Source organism: Dermacentor albipictus, unplaced genomic scaffold, assembly GCF_038994185.2.
Source record: "Dermacentor albipictus isolate Rhodes 1998 colony unplaced genomic scaffold, USDA_Dalb.pri_finalv2 scaffold_13, whole genome shotgun sequence".
In the NCBI taxonomy this organism is placed as follows: domain Eukaryota; kingdom Metazoa; phylum Arthropoda; class Arachnida; order Ixodida; family Ixodidae; genus Dermacentor; species Dermacentor albipictus.
Genome location: NW_027225567.1, coordinates 15074564 through 15093317, shown reverse-complemented (window position 1 = coordinate 15093317; position 18754 = coordinate 15074564). Strand labels below are relative to the sequence as shown.

General features: G+C 48.0%; 1 protein-coding gene across 2 annotated transcripts in view; it reads left to right on the top strand.

Annotated features, from left to right (window-relative positions):
• LOC139051645 (sporozoite surface protein 2-like) overlaps positions 1-18754 on the top strand; it is a 49056-nt gene that overhangs the window by 16998 nt on the left and 13304 nt on the right. For both annotated transcript variants that reach the window (XM_070528588.1, XM_070528589.1), the window contains exons 2-3: positions 7092-7219; positions 16639-16746. In XM_070528588.1, coding sequence (XP_070384689.1) covers positions 7092-7219; positions 16639-16746 — 236 coding nt within the window. The remainder of the gene's footprint in view (positions 1-7091; positions 7220-16638; positions 16747-18754) is intronic.

Sequence of the window (18754 nt, the reverse complement as noted above, 5' to 3'; positions counted from 1 at the left end):
TCTAAGCCAAACATAACAGCATATTGATTAAAGACATATATCACACATCCAGAATGATCATCCGAGACGCGAAAGTGCATCAGCAGCCTTGTTCAGCCCATTGATGTGAACAATTTCTATGTCGTACGTTTGGATCGCCAATGCCCAACGCGTCAGCCTAGCTCTGGAAGGAGCCGCGGAAGTCAGGGAAATCAGCGGATCATGTTCAGTCATTATTTCAATCTTTGTGTCAAATAACCATGTACCCTAAGACTCTAGCGCCCACACAATTCCAAACGCCTCCCATTCAATCGTGGACCACTTTTGTTGCGACGGGCTCAACTTCCCACTAAGATATGCAACTGACCGCTCCATTTCACCTGCTTTTTGGGAGAGGCAAGCGCCAACTAACATGTCCGATGCACCCGTGGCCAAACAAAGAACCTTTGCCGGGAGTCTGGTGCTGTCAACCCTGGATTTGACGCGAGCGCATTTTTCACCGATTCGAACGCAACCTGTGCCTCCAAGATCCACGGCAGTGTATTCGGAGCCCTTTTGTTTGTCAGCCTTGTCAGTGGCAAGACGAGTCTTGAATAGTTAGGCACACAGTGTCGATAGTAGTTGAGAAGTCCTAGGACACTCATCAGTTCATGTTTTCTCCTAGGCGGTCCCAGCTGCAGCATAGCGCGTACTGTCCGGGTCCAAGCCCGAAGCTCCCTTCTTTCATCTTCACGCTCGTCTCCCCGAACGCTCCCCTTCAGCTCGGGCCTTCTACCCTTTTGTTCCGAGCTGGGGTGCAGTTCTAGTGCCTTTTCTACGGTGCAGCCACTAATCCGCTTTTTCTTCACTACAGATTCTAGTTCACTGTACTCTTCACGCGTGAGTGTTGCCCGCGTCCCCTCTTCGCGGAACCCATATGCGGGCCTCATTTTCGGTTATTGGCCGATACAGCAGGTGTGGGCTCGTCCTACGCTTTGCTGTAGTCGCCTAAACTGGGCCACAAAATAACAGCGAGGTCAAGTCCCTAATCTCAAACTGACTGGATCCTTGCTGACATTCTGTCCCATGTCATACTGAAAAGAAGTATGGCCGACAGCTATATATATATTGATGGATACAAGTTGTATTAGCCATTATAATAGACCGGCTCCTTGTTATTAAACAGGTATGCACCGGAGGTCAGAACAAAATTTTATATGCCTCGATTCCTCGTGTCACAACGGGAATCTTTCCACAGGTTCATCATCACTCGTGGGTAGGGTTTCAGAAGCTGATGTACGAGGTTACAGAAATCTGTTTTTCGAACTTAATTGTTTGTGGGTATATACGTATATACGCAACACACAATAAGCAACCTATTTAAAAAAATTCGGCAGCATGTTACACTCTTGTAACATGTGAAGGCGAAAGCCTGCTGCACACTTGGTAATGCATTAGGGTATACGATCGGAGGGTCAGACTTCTTGCAAGTGATAACAAGCCGCAGTGTGAAGTACACGTGTGGCGCTTTAGGTTGACCACCTCAACGACACATGCGAGCACTTAATGAGCTACCTAAAAGTACAGCGTGCTTGTCACCAGCAAGTGTTCCAAATGTGTAACGCAAGTCGAACACAATTACGTTGCATCCTCTCAGCAGGGGAAAGCACCACTCGCGGTCTAACGCCTTGCCCCGGCCGCTTCGCACGTTGCACCTCGTTTCTCACTTGGCGAGCATCCCCGGCCGTAGCGTACTTTCGAGGCGTACCGCCCAATCCGCTAGGCCCAGCGTGAGCGTCTTCCATCGCCGTCTCTCTCACTTCGCAGTCGACTGTCGGTACAACTAAAACCCCCTGATAATTTGAAAGCAGCGACACACTCCTCCCCGCGGCTTTCCTCTTCGATGCTTTCCTCCTCGGTGCTTTCCTCCACCTTGGCTCCCGCGGACGGGCCACAGCATTCTATGGAGGCGCGTTATGTTGGGTCAGTTGCACGGCCCAGTAGTGTTGAAGATTTTGAGAAATGCTGATAATCACATCGATAATGTTCAATACAACGTTTATGAGGAGGTTGGTTTTTTTCCTAAAGCCGTATGAGCGGGGCATACGGATGTAAATGGAGCTTTGAGGCGAGTTCGATACTGCAGACAATTTTTCTGCCTCATGATGAGATGTTTTACTTTGTGCGTCTGAACTAGTATTGCTTGCGGCACATCCCTCTGCGTGGGAATTATTAGGCCAAAGCCTTAGATCTCTGTTTCAAGGTCGCGTTGTGAGTTATTCAATATATCACGTGACCCAAGGAATGCTGGAAGTGAACCAAAGCATGCCCAGACGTGTATAAGAGATCATTACTGATGAACAAAATTAATTAATGATTGATTAGAGAATGCACTCATATGCATTAAGGTGTATTAAGGAAGAGTAAGGTGTGTTAAGGAGAATGAAGGTGGCTTAAGGAGGATTAGGGCGGATTAAGGAGGTTGAAGGTGGATTACGGTGGAACATGTGGAAATACCTTGCGGTGCTAAACATTATTGCCTGCAGAGTATTTCTTGCATTACTACTTCATGACCACAATCACGATTGATTGCTCAACCTTCGTAATCAAAGCGCATTGATGCAATGATTTCGGCTCCTGTTAAATCAATAGTAAAAGTCTCCCTACAGAACAAAACCGCCTAAAGGTGCTTTTAAACATTCGCTATTAAAGCGAAGATTTCCGGCCTCCGCCTAGATGTTGATATCAACAGCAAGCAAGCGCGATCATGTGAACATCCCCTGTGCATTTCCTGTATCCATGAGAAAACCAAATAATAATCGTGGCCCACTCATGCGTGCGTGGAAGTGCAGTTGAAAGCAAATTCCAAAAATCGAAGGTGTCCTTAGGTATAGCCTAGGAGACGCGAATGCGAAAGCCTTGTAAAGCCTACTGTAATTCACTTTAATCCACCTCCATCAACCCTCATCCACCTCAATACAACCTAATTTTCTTAATTACGCATTAATCAGTGTTCATGCACCTTAATCCTCCTTTATACACCCTAATCCACTTTAATTCACCTTAATCTTCCTTCATCCACCTAAAGCTGGAACCGCATGGCGCGTTTTTCGCGAGCGAAAAACGCGACGGGCGGCAAACGCCCGCGTTGCCGCCGACGCGATGGAACACATGACAATGCTTCCAATACAATAGACCTCCCACTCGCATCAGTAAACAAAAATCTCGCCATTCTACCAACGCATGAACAATTATGACACACTCCGCGCTGCAATCAACATCAATAAGTTCGCGTAAGTTTGACAACTCTAACGCAAGGCACATGAACAGTACGCGGAAAACGCGGTGCCTTCGCGCCGCGTTTTCCGGGTTGCCAGACAACATAACTCTCAACGACATGTATTGTCTCTGTTGCCGCATATATAATATGCCCTTAAGCTTACAGAACACTACAATAAAAATAATCTGAGTGTAATTAGACAGCGACATTTCTTTCCGAAGTGTATCTATCAAGCTTAATTTCAAGCAGCAATATTGTGTGTGAAACTGCGGCTATGTACCTTCCGCATGCTGAGAAGCCGCTGCTAGTTTACAACTTCACATATACAAAGGAGGGTCGGCCGCTTACTACCGAGCAGAAGAGGCGATTGCTACTATTAAGGGGGATGCTAATACTGAAGCAAGAAAAAATGCGGGTCAGGAGGTACATGTGGGTGCGGCCTGCCTGGTTGAGAAGAGAGCGAGCACCATACACTGGTAATATTATTAGCAAATTGTCTTGCCAGTATTAGCGATGAGACGCGACGCTTCTCCACTTTAGTTATTAGGGCCTTGTTGAAGGTTGCTTTGTTCATTTTAGGTGAACACGATGCGCGAACCAACACGATGCGCGAACGAAATCACGGTAGCACATGTTTTCCTCGACGCGCGCGCCAGTTCTGCCGAGAAAAAAAAAATTCCGCCAAGGAGGTTCCGTCGAGATGCGCAGAGAGTAGGGCCATCTGGTGGCAAAAAAAGAACCAAAATGCCACGTGACCAAACGCCACGTGACTTACCTGAACTCTGATTGGTGGACGCACCGCACGACGCGTTTTTTTTCTACTCCGAGCAGGAGCACGCGGCGGCGCGATTTCGTGGCGGATCATGCTGGGCACGCGTCAAAATGACGCGCGCGTCCCACCATCCGCGCGTCAATCGCGCCTGAAATCGCGCCATGCGGTTCCGCCTTTAGACGCTCGCAGAATGCCTTCTAGTCACACTCAAGACAGATTCGTGGGTGCAAAGCCCGTTTTCAGTCGCTCGGAAGACACAAATGTCAAGTACTTCAGCTCCTCGGCGTTATCTTTTACGCGTCCTGCCGGCGCAAGCAACACACTCCCGTGCTATCACTCTTGGCAGTCGCTCATCGCGTTTTCGACAAGCGTGAGTAGCGAAATAAGATATATGTTGTTGCAGGGCCATAAAAAGCGTCACAAACTTGTTCCACTAAAACTCAGTATACGCAAAACTAATGCTATGTTCAGACTACGTTCGTAAGGCGCCGAGTTTTCGTAACATACGTAAGTGGAAGCGCAACAAGCGTATGCGTCTAGTTCAGACTGCGAACGTAAAGGTACCAACGTGCGCAATTCTCGCAAAAATCGTGGGTGAGAGTGTTAAAGGGTCGGCAACATTTACGACTGTTATGTTACGGCCGTTGCGACACAGCCAATGACCGATAAGCTTTCGGCTTTCAACAACCGGTGACGACACTTCCGTCCTCCCGTCTGCAGACAGCTCCGGGCGCGGGAAGTGCCATTCCGCCATTCCGTGCGCACGATTGGCTGTGTTCGTGAAAATTTTTGCAGTGCAGTGCGCCTTGCGAGACTGTTTTCAGTTCATCTGGTTTATCCGCCGAGGAAATCGATGGCCGCAGATGCGTGCTCCGAACTTCGATGAATGGTCTCATTAGGTTTTCAAGGAAGCGGAACTGCAGGGGCGACATGCGCATGATGTTATGAAACATCGCAGCGTCACCAAATCGGAGCTTGGCGAAAAGGTTGTGAAAATCGCCGTCCACGGCCCTGTCGAGAAATGCTTGCCGCACCCAAACCCTTCTGCGTCGCCTTCGTCGTCTTTGGGCGATTGAATACATGACTATAAGTTTGTTTTGAGCGTGAATTTCTTCGATCTCGGCCAGCGCTCGCATGTTGGCAGGAGCCATATTGGACCGCTGGTGACGTCGATTCTGCAGCTCCAAATTTGATTGGCCTGTTGCAAAAGCCGTAATTTAAGCAGCAGTAAATGTGAACAAAGGTGCCGGCTTAACTGCCGTAACGTTTTTTACAGCCGTTACGTTCGATACGCCAAAAGAGCTGTTACGCGCGTTACGACCGTAGTGTGAACATAGCATAACTCACCACGGCCGGCTTGCTTTTTTGCTAACAGCTTCACACCCCAGGCGCGGCGAGCGTGCCTCAAAAGTATTCCAAAATGTTACGGAATGAATTACAATAATTTTTGGTGTCGGAGAATGCGGCACGAACTTGTCCCAGTAAGATTAGGTATACAGGCGAAACTGAGGCACACAGCCGAGATGCATTTCGCTAACTGCGACACTACGCCGAGCGCGGCCACTGTGCTTGAAAAGCACCCCCAAAAGTAACGAAATTAGTTACAATAACGTCTAGGGTCAGAGAAAGCGCCAAAACTTGTCCAGGTAAGATTCAGCACACGCGAAACTGCGTCACACTGCCAATGTGCTTTTCGTCACAAAGTCAGGTGTGGCGAGCGTGCCCAAATCTACCAAAATAAGTTATAATAATGCTTGGGCTCATAGAAAGCGTCGCAAACATCTCCCAGTACGAGTAATTAACTCAAATTAACTAGAATTGGATGGTGGATCTGTTTTTCGATGACTGCGTCACTATATAGGTTCAGTTTTGTGCAGCAAGCCTAAATGTGGTTTAAGTGCGTCGCAGACTGTCAAACAAAATTCTTCACCTTGCTTTAGTCCAGTAGCGCAGCAGTGCCGTGTTGAATTGCAGACGGAACACAAGAGAACGCCGGCAGCCCTAAAAACGGACTACATCCAAAACAGGCGGGTCGCCGAGAACGCGAGCTTCACATGCGCAGCCGGCCTGGCTCGCTCCTGTGGCATGTCTGGCGAATGACGTTGCACGCGCGTCTGGCTTGCGGCTAGCTTGTTGCTAGGCAAAGCAAGAACAATAAGTCGCAATATATAATTTCATTTACACGTAAAACTTCTAAAGGTTTAGTGGGAAAGAATAAAAAGAAATAAATCGTTGTCTGTATGTTCATTTCACATTCTTTTTTTTTTCTGATGCTCGCGTCAACTAACGGATGGAGTTGACACCAGGCTTGACGTGAACGAGTGTCCCTCTTGTTGAATTTCTTTCTCTATGGTGGAGCGGGGAACGTGCGAGTGCGATTGCGCTTGTCGGCCCTGTAGCAGCCGCCCAGAAAAGGAAACTGTCGAATAGTTATATGCAGTGATTTGCCGCAAGAATCTAGCCTCAACTACAGATGCATGATGTGCGATCATGCTACCCGTTAACCGCAAAAATTCTTTCATTCCTTGTCGCTTAAGCTGAGCTTTGCTTCCTCCTCGCTCTCATACGACGCCTTAAGTTAAATGCGCTGCAACTTCGGTTGCGCCCTTATCTTAAAGAAGTTTTCGGCTAAGAAATATCTTACGACCAGCGTAGCTTAGTTAATTCCGCCCCTGATTTCCTTCGCTATCGTGCTTTTCACTGAAATTATCAACTGCAATTTTGATTCTTCTTCCGGTGCTTCTTTTCAACAGGCAATATTCAAGAAGGAATTTTCCTAAGCTTCCTTTAAACTTTCGACATAAATATTCAAATGCATTTTGAGGCGATTACTATCGGCTTTTTTTTTACTTCTATGCAAAGCATTAACTATTAAGCTGCAGTTTGATATAGAACAATGTGCGTTATAATCACCATTACTTTTTTCAAACAAATAGACACACAACCGCCTCCATTATGTGCTTATTCTGTTCTACTATTACTTTATGGTTTTTCGAGTGCGGCTACATGGGCGCATTGATTGATTGATTGATTGATTGATTGATTGATTGATTGATTGATTGATTGATTGATTGATTGTAGAGTACCAGCGAACTGTGAAGACAGCATATGCGACAAGGAATGCAAAACAAAGTACGCGGCCAATGAGAGCTACAAGGGCGTGGCTGGGCACTGCAAGGAACAAGCATGCGTGTGCACGCACGTTGTCCGTAAGTCTCACTCCAGTCACAAGACTGTTCTATAAGAGAGGCGTGCTGTGGCCGCGTTTCATAATGAGCAGCTGTAGCGACTGGTTCTGTGCCACAGCGCAGAAAAGCCGCGCAAAAGACCCGCCATCTCGAGGCACCCCCAGGAAGCTAGAGGAAATGCCTACATTCTTCTGTGACCCTACGTGCATATTGCATTGGTACATCAATCATTTTCAAAATCAGCTCGGAAGCGATTACGCAAAATAACGACTCCGTCAAAATCGCTAAGCCGCGGCCCGATTGAACGTGTGGGATTTTCAGCAGAGTTATATATAAAATTCCGCTAGTTATCTTGGGATCGTGTTATGAAGAGAGAAATATTGTAAATATTTTTAATCATATCGATACGCGCTGTTGCAACGAGAATTTTGAAAGAAGTCTTTGAAGTTTGTTACGATCCCGGAAACTTTCCAAACGACGTCCAATTTAAAGGTTTTTTTTTCATAAACGGCTCCAGTGGCGTAGCTGGTGAGGTGTGCCTAATGCTTCTTGTCACAACCTTTTATTTTTTTTTTTTTTGGGGGGGGGGGTGTTTCGGTTGACCCTTCTGCAAGCGGCGTTCAGCTTGCGTGGGGCTGAAGACACAACCGAAACACCCGCCCTTCCAGCGGCCTTCTTCAATCTATGGGACACCCCGTGCACATAGGAAATGACAGCCATCTTGGAAGTATTGAGCTCGGTTTTGCGTGGCTTCTTCCTTTGGTGAATTTCCGCTAACATGTTTTCCGTTAGCTGTACCAGGAAGATGCTCGGAAAACCAGCTCGCAAAAGTGGCTGTACCTGACCTGTCAAGGCCATTTCAATCTCGTGTATGCACGATCTTTGCAGTGCAACACAGAAGGCAGCTTTTGCGATTCCCCTCTTCACCAACCTTGTGTGAGCCGACGAAAAAGGCAAGGGGCTTTCTATGGGGTTTTACGTGCCAAAACCACGATATGATTATGAAGCGTGCCGCAGTGGGGGCCAAATGTTATTAGGCTACATTGCCAGCTAGTGCGGTGAAAATTTCATTTGATGGGAGGAAACGGATATTGTCAGGTAAAGAATTCCATAGGTCAATAGTACGTGGGGAATAACTGCATTTATATCTGTTAGTGTGAGCAAAAACTGGTTTCAGGTTAAGTCCATGATAACTGCGGGTTGAAGACTGCTTAGCATAAGTACTCGCTATATGAAAGCCGAAATGCAGAGTTTATAATATATATATATATATATATATATATATATATATATATATATATATATATATATATATATATATATATATATATATATATATACTTTGCATTTCGGCTTTCATATAGCGAGTACTTATCTCCATAGATATATATATCCGCAGTAGATATTGTATCTTTGCCATAATATGGGCGCAGTTCTATGTTTTTTTTTTTACCTCCTACAACAAAATTGTGAAATGATACAGACTAGAGCGATGGACTATGCTGCCACCTCATCCGAGCTTGACCCGTAAGGAAGCGGTGTTGTTGGTACAACTTCAGACGGGGGTCGTTATTCACCCCGGTGCTGAGGAGGCACGTGTGTCGGAGTGTTTATGTGAGTGACCTGTGTTGTGTGTGCCGAAAGGAAAGAGCCACTGCAGCTCACGTTCTTCGGGACTGTGCCAAGAACCCGCACGAAGCCGCAACAATGACAACGATCGCACAGTGGCTCGAGGTCGCAACGAGGTGCTACGATTACGAGGTCCAAGCCCAGGCCGTCCAGCAAATCTCGGCGGCCCTCGAAAGGCAACGACCGAGCGAAGCCTGAGGGAGACTGCCACCCCAAAAGAGGGGCAGGTGTGGTCGACCAAAGGGAGTAGTGCGGCCACGGCCGGAGTAGAGGCGCCACACGCCGCGAAGACGTCATGGCCGCGTCACGGTGACGCGTCCCTTACAGGGGAAGGCTAATTGTTCTGCAGGCATTCCTGATAAAGTTGCTTCGCTCGCTCGCTCGTACCACTGCAAGTTCATTTATATTATAGTAATAGTGCGGTAACCAGGCAACTAAGACATATTCTAGTATGGACCGGACTCACAGTAGAAGAACAGCTAAGGTGTCTGCACGAGGGTCGCGCGGACAAATATTTCGGTCGTGGTTGACGTTTCTCTCGGTAGATGGCGCGGATCACTGGGCGCCTGTAAAGGCGCTTGAAAGTTTGGTGGCAGAAAAGTAGGGAGATCACAGACAAGGGAGGCGTATAAAAGCAAAGTTCCCTATAGTGGTTACGAAAGCTTGATACTGGGAATTCCGCTTTCTTTTTCATTTTTCTATTTAAATGTAGGTAGGACATTTGGCCAAATAACAAGAGCCTGGTGGCGCAACCCACCACCCCGTTTCAAAGGGGACGCTCATAGCATCTATCCATCCATCCATTTGCCAATTGGGTGATCGGAGAGATTAGGAGTTTGCGACGACTCGCGACAAGTATGAGGTTTTGTTTGTGGCGGACCGATGTGTTTTTTCAGGGCTCCGTGGCAGCGACGAAAACATAAGTTTTTGTGCATGCTTCGAGCTTGCTTCTGTTTCTTTATTTGCAGATTTTTTTTCGGCTTTAAATAGCAAATTTGCTAATTTCCTTTTTTTTCTTTCTTTTTTCGTGTGTACGAGTGTGTTTCGTGTATATTTGATTTTGCACAATAGTCAGAGCGTCCTTGCTTGCCACGTGTTTCAACACGTGCAACGGTGTGCGACGTTATGTCTTTATAGCCTTTAAACAGTAGTTTTAGTAGTTTGCAAGTTACAAGACTAATAGCTATTGGTGGTTTTAGCGTGTGTCCTGTCGGTATCAGGAATATTGCTTTGGTAGGACAGTGAGAGCGTGGCTGCGTGTTCGAACACGTGTGAACGCGTGTCATACCTTAAGTCCGTGCGGCATTTATTGCTGTCAAAACATTGGCAATAATTAATTTGCTGTACTTTAAGGATTTAGGTTCTGTGCATATTGACCTTTGCTTGAGGTACGTGCTATGAAAGCTTCGGTGTTTGCATTAGAAAAAGCTCAGTGCAACACATGGCAAGAAATGCGGTAAAATGGGCAGTGTGCAAAGGGGGGGAGGGGCAGAAGGTGGACGAGGGGAAGGATGAGAACGGAGAGAAAGACGAATCGATCGGCAGACACTGTGATGTCGATGGTAGACCCAAGAAAATAGAGGTTTCAAGATGAGCTCGTGAAACAGGTCGCAGAGCTCAAAAATGAGCTAAATATGGAACGTAATGCACGGAAGGCGGCGGAAAAAAGACTTCAAGCAGCCGAGGAAAAGCTGAAGACCGCCGCCAATATGCATGAGAATGATCGTGACGATGGAAAACCGTCTCCCGACCTGACAGTACAGGGAGTGTTAACAAAGCACATGGAATGCGTACAACGCGGGGATGGGGTAGCGGAGGTTTGTTCGACTCAGAAAAGGTGTACGGCACCACAAACGAAAAGGTGCAAGTGATGCCAGTTAGGGCTTGCCGGGCTGCACCCGCTCACGGCAACGTTCAAGGGTGCACTGCACCGCGGCGGCACATTGCCTTGCATCCCGTTCAATCTAGCATGGGGGTTGAAGGGATCACCGCTGCGCTTCGGGGGAATCGAAGGCCTAGATACAGTGCACCGTCAATAGGTGCACAGAAACTTGGCTGAATCTGTTGCAGCCCATGCGTCTGTTCTTCGCTGCTGAGTAGCTGGCGCTACAACAGTGGCGACGAGTTCGGTTCTTACCCACGCCACCAAGACGGATCCCGAAGGTCCTGCCGGAACGTCAGCGATGACCTGCCTGCAGCTGCCGGGATTCAACAAAACAAAAGTGGATGCCTTACCTTGTCCGAGCACAAGCGTATTTCGAAGCAAATAGCGTAACGGACCCGTCTAAGAACAGAGCATTACTGGTTTCGGCGATGCCTAGCAGGACATTCGAGGTGCTAGCTGGCAGAGTAGCCGCACTTGCACCAAATGAATTGACTTACAAGGAAGTCATTCAAGTTTTGGAGGGTACTACGATCCGCTGAAGCACGAGATAACTGAGAGCTACAAGTTCTTCAACCGCTCACAGCTTCCCGGTGAAACAGTTAGTACGTTTTTTGTTGCCATCGCCGAATAGCAGACAACTGCAATGTCGGCGCGTGGCTTGACCGTATGCTTAGGGATCGCACTGTCTGCGGCGTGCGCTCCATTGCCTTCCTTTATTCATGTACCCTAAAGGGCCTTTTACAGGCATTACATAGGGGGTTACATAACATTACATATCACAGTGAATAAATAATGAAAATATAGAAGCAAGACGAGCGCGATTTGCTGAGAACGTCACTTGATAAAACATACTGAAAAATACACCGCGAACACTGAGAAAATACTGGAAAAGTAGAACTACCATTTGCGGAAGCAAATGCTAGCAAAAAAGGATTTAACGCTAGAAGAGGCCGAAACATTGGCTCTTTCTGCCGAATCCTCTGAATATGATCCCGACAGAATGACATGAGAACCAGCACCCTTGCTTCAGCTGAAAGCTTCTGAGGCCAACTCTGTTCAAGCTTCGCGTGTTCGATTCGTTTCGCATCAGTATGGTAGATGTGGAAGCGGCAAACGCGACGACAGAAGCTGTAGTTGGATTAGAGCAAGGTGTTATCGCTGCAGGCCCCGTGGTCATCTTGCAAATATGTGCGGCATCACCGCCAAAAAGGGCCGTGTCGCACCGCAAGTAATGCAGGAAAAAGCTTTGGCTCTAGAAAAAGCTGTATCTAAGGGCGACAGTAGTGAAGGGGTGCATATATTGGCCTTACATTCTGCAAAAAAAGCCGCCTCGAGCCACCGATACGTGCAATTTCACATGAGGGGGGGGGGGGGATGTGCAACTTCCCATGGGAGTGGATACTGGCTCGCCTGTCTGCGTCATTTCTCGGGACGTTCTTGACAAGCATCGCGAACAGCGGCCGGCGCCTAAACCTTCACATGCGAAGTTGCCATGTTGGACCATTGCCAGTGCTGGGAGAATTGCAGCCTTGTGTGCAATACAACACTGAACTACCCGCTTATTGTGCTAAACTGTTCAGGACCAAATCTTTGTGGCCGTGACCTGATTTTCTTGCTTGACAGAGCTGGGGTTCCAGGTCTCCGGTCATCGGCACAAGATTCGCCGGACGCAATGCAAGGACCCACAGGAGCAATTAACATTGTCAGTGACTACCACAATGTGTTTTCCAGGGATCTCGGCCTGATCAAGGGGCCTCCGGTCTGTCCTGGCGCTCTTTGGCCTTAGATGCCCTTGCGCCAATAAACTTCAATCATCAAGCAACATGGTCCGTGACTACCACAATGGGTTTTCCAGGGATCTCGGCCTTATCAAGGGGCCTCCGGTCACCTTGCAGCTGAAGGAGCGAGCCGTGCCGAAGTTCTGTAAGGCAAGATCCATTCTTTACGCGCTAAGGGACAGGGTATCGCAAGAGCTGGACCGGCTGGTCTCTATCGGCGTACTTTCGCCCATCCAACATTGCGAATAGGCGACTCCAATCGCACCAGTACTCAAGAAAGACGGGACAATCAGAATTTGTGGCGACTTCAATGCCACCCTGAACCCAGCCTGTACCGTCTACATGTTATTGAGGATATGTACGCATTTTTAAACGGAGGGGAGCCTTTCAGCATTCTTGATTTGCGTGATGCATACAATCAAGTAACCTGCATGAAGCCTCTATGAAAGCTTTGCGTCATTGATGCGCACAAAGCGTTGTTTTCTTATAATAGGCTTGCCTTCGGAATATCCTCTGCTCCGGCTATTTTCCAAAGAAAAATAGATGCGATACTGTCAAGCTTATCAGGCGTCCAAGCGTACCTCGATGATGTACCGGTTTCCGAGACGCGTGGAGATGGAAGCGAACGTCTCAGAAATGTGCTAAAACGTTTCCGAAAACACGAAGCTCAGCTGATTTATGACAAGTACAATTTTCGGCAGCCAGCCGTCACTTACCTTCGCCATCGCATAGATAGAGAGGGTCTTCACCCGACCGAGACGAACTTAGAGGCAATTGTGCAAGCAACCCGCCCATATAACGTCGGTGAGCTGTGCTCCTTTTTAGGAATGGTGACATTTTATGCAAGATTTTTGCCAAACGTGTCTTTTTTACTTTCACCGCTTAACAAACTCCTGAAGAAGGGCACAAAATGGCAGTGGGGACCGAAACAGGAAGCTGCCTTCTACAAAGCCAGGGAAATCTTAAGGTACACTCAGGTTCTCGTACACTTCAATCCCTCGAAAGAGTTGACGTTCGAATGTGACCCTTCCCAGTACGGTGTAGGCGAAGCTCTATTCCACCCGATCGACGGCATGGCCAAGCCCATAGGGTTGCGGTCCGGTACGCTGTCGGCCGCTGAAAAGAAATATTCTCAGCTAGAGAGAGAGGGCCTTACTCGGATGTTTGGTGTCACAAAGTTCCGTGATTACTTTCTAGGTCGCGAATTTACCCTCGTGAAGGACCTCCAGCCCCTCCAGGGTTTGCTACCGTCTGACCGCCCGACAACACCCCTGGCTGTAGCACGTATCCAACGCTGGGCACTGTATTTGGGAGGCTACCGCTACAAGCTGCAATACGTACCGGGAAAACAACTGCTCAACTGCGATGCCCTTAGCAGACTGCCGCTGTGGTCTACTGAGACAGATGAAGTGGGTGAGCTACCGGAATATGTACTTTTTCTTAAAAGCCTCGACGACGGCGTGGTCACAACACGCGAACTGCAGAAGCTATCGGCCGCAGATCCACACAGTAACTGCGGTCAAGCTGTACATATTGCATGGCTGGCCCAAAAGCGCGAAGCGGCTGGAGGGAACTGTAGAGCCATTTTTTAGTTGTAAGCTAGAGCTGTCAGTAGCTCATGGTCTCGTTTACTGGGGGCATCGTGTAGTCACACCAGAAAAAGCACGGGACCGATTTTTGAAAGTGTTGCATGAGACGCAGCAAGGCTGGTCGGAAATGAAGTCAGTGGGTAGGTGAAAATTTCGGTGGCCTCGAGCAGATCGCGATATTGAAGAGCTATCAGCCCGCTGCACGAACTGTGTCCAAAACATACCAATGCCGACTGAAGCGCCACCGATCAAATGGCCGTAAACGCAAGAAAAATTATCGTGGATTTACGTCGATTTTGCCGGACCGACAGCAGGCAGGATGACTCTATTGGCAGTCGATGCTCAAATGTAGTGGATTGAAGCCATACCAGTCAAAAATGCCACAACGGCACGCACAATCAGCTGCCTCCGCGCCATGTTCAGCAGATTTGGCATTCCGCGAACCAGTGTCTTGGATAACGGTACGCAGTTCTCTAGCCAGGAGTTCGCTACTTTCGCGACTAAGGACAACATAATGCACATGCACATGGGCGGGAGAAAGAGCAGTTCATAGGGTTAAGGACGGACATCGGAAAGTGACGGAGTGAAGTTTAGAAGACAACCTTGTGAGGTTCTTGTTCAACCACAGGTTGAACAAGCACGCTGGCGAAGAGAGACGCTAGCGACCGCTGATCAACGCGGATGGAAACGGATATGACAGGAAATCCCAACCCAAATTAAATTTGTGAGTGCACTCACGTAGCACGGCAAATACTATGCGATGACGGACGCCATTGATGGAGACACGTACTGTACATTGCGCGATCGGGTAAATTCTGGCATTGTTTGCACCATGCAAAGGAGCGCCGCAGTATGGCGTGGTTACTTTTCGTAGACAGGAGCATAAATCAGCACGAATGATAGAAATAACGGCACCAGTGTCAATAAGAGCTTCTACGCGAACACCTTGCACAAACACTAATAATAGATTCGGCGGGCGCTCTGGAGGAAGTATAGGCAGTCCAATGGATGCAGTTTCTCCTCCTAAAACTGCAGCTTGGAGTTTTCCGAGCGGAAGTCATGGGCCTGTGAGGCGGGCCGAAGTGGGGACACTGAGCGGCGGCGTGGGGAAGATGAGCGGCACCGAGATGAACGATAGGTGGAAGGCATATCGTCTGCGCATCTGGGAGACGGTAACCGGTGCGACGAAGGTGGGTATGTCATCCGCTGATAAGTCAAAGGTGCACGGGTATCGGAGCGTTCTTGAGGAACGTAACCGCGCCTCTCGTCCTGTCGGCGCCGTCGGCAGAGCCGGGAAATGTGTCCTCGGTATCCGCAGTGATAACGAAGAGGACGGATAGGACGCCAAGCAGGGTACAGGAAGGTTGAGGACGAACCTGCGCCGATACTGAAGCCACGGATGTGTGTGCACATGGTGTGGTCCCATGCGTGGTCGTAAGCGGAGACATCGCGGCGAAGTCGGCATATGTAGGTACAATAGGACCACCGGTAGCGTCAGAACACATGGTACGGCGAGCATATGGACGCGAGCTCTTCTTTAACGATTGTGCGCAGGCCGGTCGCAGTAGGGGAAGTGACGGTGCCAGAAGCACAGGAAGAGCATTGCGCGTGGAGTTCCTCACGTATGATGGTACGGATCAAAGTGCGCAGGTCCGTAGGCTCAAGTAAGCGACCGTCATACGTATTGGTGTGATCGCGAAGAGATTGTAGTTCATCAAGGTGTTGGCAAACGGTGATGAGATCGGGCACGCTGGTATGGTTCTCTGCAGCCAGGGCGTTGAAGCCACTATTGTTGATTCCCTTGATTATGTGACCGATGCGGTCGCTTTCAGACATAGCGGAGTTTACACGCCGGCACAGGGCGAGGACATCGTCAATGTCAGACGTGTACGACTCCCCAGAAAAAAATTGAACATGCTGGTCGAGCTTCTTTTTCGCGATCTCAATGCAACTAATATATATATATATATATATATATATATATATATATATATATATATATATATATATATATATATATATGAAGACCAATTGATGTTTCTTTTTGCTGTCCCTGCTATTCGCACTGACGGGGGGAGGGGGGTGTTCGCACTGAGTGTGTCGGGGGGGGGGGGGGCTAACTTCTCGAGCGAGTCTTCAGTTGCAAGCACAGTACAGGGAATCAATGACTACATCAATACTTGCTGTACTATTTCATTGTTAATTTACATTCTAATTGTTCTTTCAGAGAGGCGTACTTCTCATGGCTACAGTTGAGAACACAAAGATATTTTGCATTAAAAAAATGTAATGAGAGAAAACGCTCGCTTACCGTGCACTTGGTGCCCGCCAGAGAACCTCAGGCGGTCGAAATTAATCCGGAGCCCCCAATACGGCGTGGCACGCAGTCATATCGAGGTTTTGGCGCGTAAAACCCCAGAATTTATTTATTTGTACTCGCCCATCTTGATTCGCAGCGTACCTGACTAGAAGAATGTCATACAATTAAAGTTGTATTTCTCTCTCTCTCTCTCCAATAGTACAGCCTGTAACGTGTGTCTCTTCTCTCCCGGGCCACAGTTTGCACCAAAGAACGCTGCGAGGCGTCCTGCAAGGCCAAACATTCTGCCAAGCCCAACATGACATCGGTGTGCGACCAGTACACCTGTCGGTGCACGTGGGCGGAGTGTGAGTGTGTACACAGCTTCGGCCGTCGGCTGCGCGAACAGCCGTTCGGGAACGTGTTTTTTTTTTGTTGTTGTTGTTGTTGTTGTTGTTGTTGTTGTCATCCCGCTGCAGGGGCTCGTGCACCGCGTGTTCGGATTGCCACTCTTTTGTAAGATCATAATTACGATTTGGCACTCGGTTTCGCTTTCAATTAACTCACTGCGGCCATCATGATCGGGCGGTGGCCGACCTTCTGCTTATCACAGTTACCGCCACGAAATGAGAGCACCTTCATGATTTGAGAGGAGGGGGGGGGAGGCGCCACTTGGTTTCTAGAACGTACTTTCACTCGACACTCGACCTCGACCAGTGAGAGTGGATGACAGCGCCACTCCTAAACTGAAGCGGCCACCTGCGCTTAAAGGGACGCTATAAGGAAGAATAATACGATCTGCATTACTAAATTAGTAGATTACATTTTTTACAATAGCAAGAAAGCCACTATTGGCGTATAAGAAGAGGCTTGCTAAGCCAGCAAGCATGCCGCCTTTAATTTCTCCCGCCAGTTCGCCGTGACGTCATGGATTTTGAGGGCGTCTGTTCGGGCCTAGTTAATTTCTTATCGGTAATGGTGCACCGCATTAAAGTGTCTTAAAAGAGAGAAAGGATGAACTTAGCGAGTTTCAAGAACTTTGTCAGAGGCACAACGACTCAAGCAGAAAGAAAGATACATCTAAATTGGTGACGTCACACTGACGTAGCGGTGCTGAGCTTACGGCCAAAGATTCAAAAAATAAATGTCTGGTCTTCATTTTCTCTATTAACAATCATCATATTACGGCGAAATTTATGAAAATTGAATTTTGATATACTCCTGTTTCGGTGTAATCTCATCTGGTGTTTCTCGTTGGCGCCCCCTTTCAGTGACACTACAAAGCGATTCCTGAACGAAAAGTTGGGCAGCTCGACGCCCTCGGCATCCGCTCAAATTCGACGGAGTTAAGATGTGTTTCTCAGCAAACTTCTCCTCGTAAGAATCTTCGTGGAGAGTTGTCGAAGGTCGGTCGCGGAGTAGCGCTGTGTTCCACACGGTGGAGACGAGCGGAATGGATTCGAAACGACAATTATTTAGATAATGCAGGGGTAAACGTTACCTGAACGAACTGAAGTGCTGAATGTAGCTTTCAATTCGGAGGCGTCGACAGTGTATGCAGAAAGGTGCCATGAAAAGGACGTACAAACCATTCTTCCGCGCACGTGCGGCTTCGTTAAACCGGCCTTTGATCCGTCGTCGAAGCTCTTAACCGAGCCAGAAGGTAGTCTGGCCGAAGCGACGATCGAGAACCGAAAAACAAGATATCTGCTTCTTGAATGTTTGGGTCCAGGTAAAGACCGCGGTATACTAGGAGCTTTACGTAACTCCAACCCAGGTTACAAAAAAACAAAAAGATCGAGTGGCATGTCGCATGTACAGACAGAGCAGTACCACCGTACTGCTTGTGAATAGATTATATATATATATATATATATATATATATATATATATATATATATATATATATATATATATATATATATATATATAGGGTGTCCCCCATAACTTGAGCGCGTTTGCTCTCACACGTCATATATCCGGATGTATATCCTACGGACCAATGCGAAACATGTCAATCCAGAGCCACTCTGGAGCACATATTATGGGAATGCCGAGGGATAAATAACAATAAAGAAAACGCGGCCTCTAGCAGCAGCCTTCGCACGCGCTGGGAAGCCGCGCTGCTCAGCCCCGCCCTCGAAGATCAACTATGGGCCGTCCAGCGGGCCGAGGATGCCGCCAGGACCCAAGAACTCCTGGCCGTCACCTAGGCGGGGCCTTTGGCCCTCCCGACCAACTCGCAGGGCACTCAATAAAGTTATTTCCTCCTCCTCAGAAAATTTTTGTTGTTTTCCTCATAACTCACTAATTCATTAAGTTTAATTACCTAACTTTTTAATTATTGGCTTAGGACCCCAAGTATGATACGCAGAT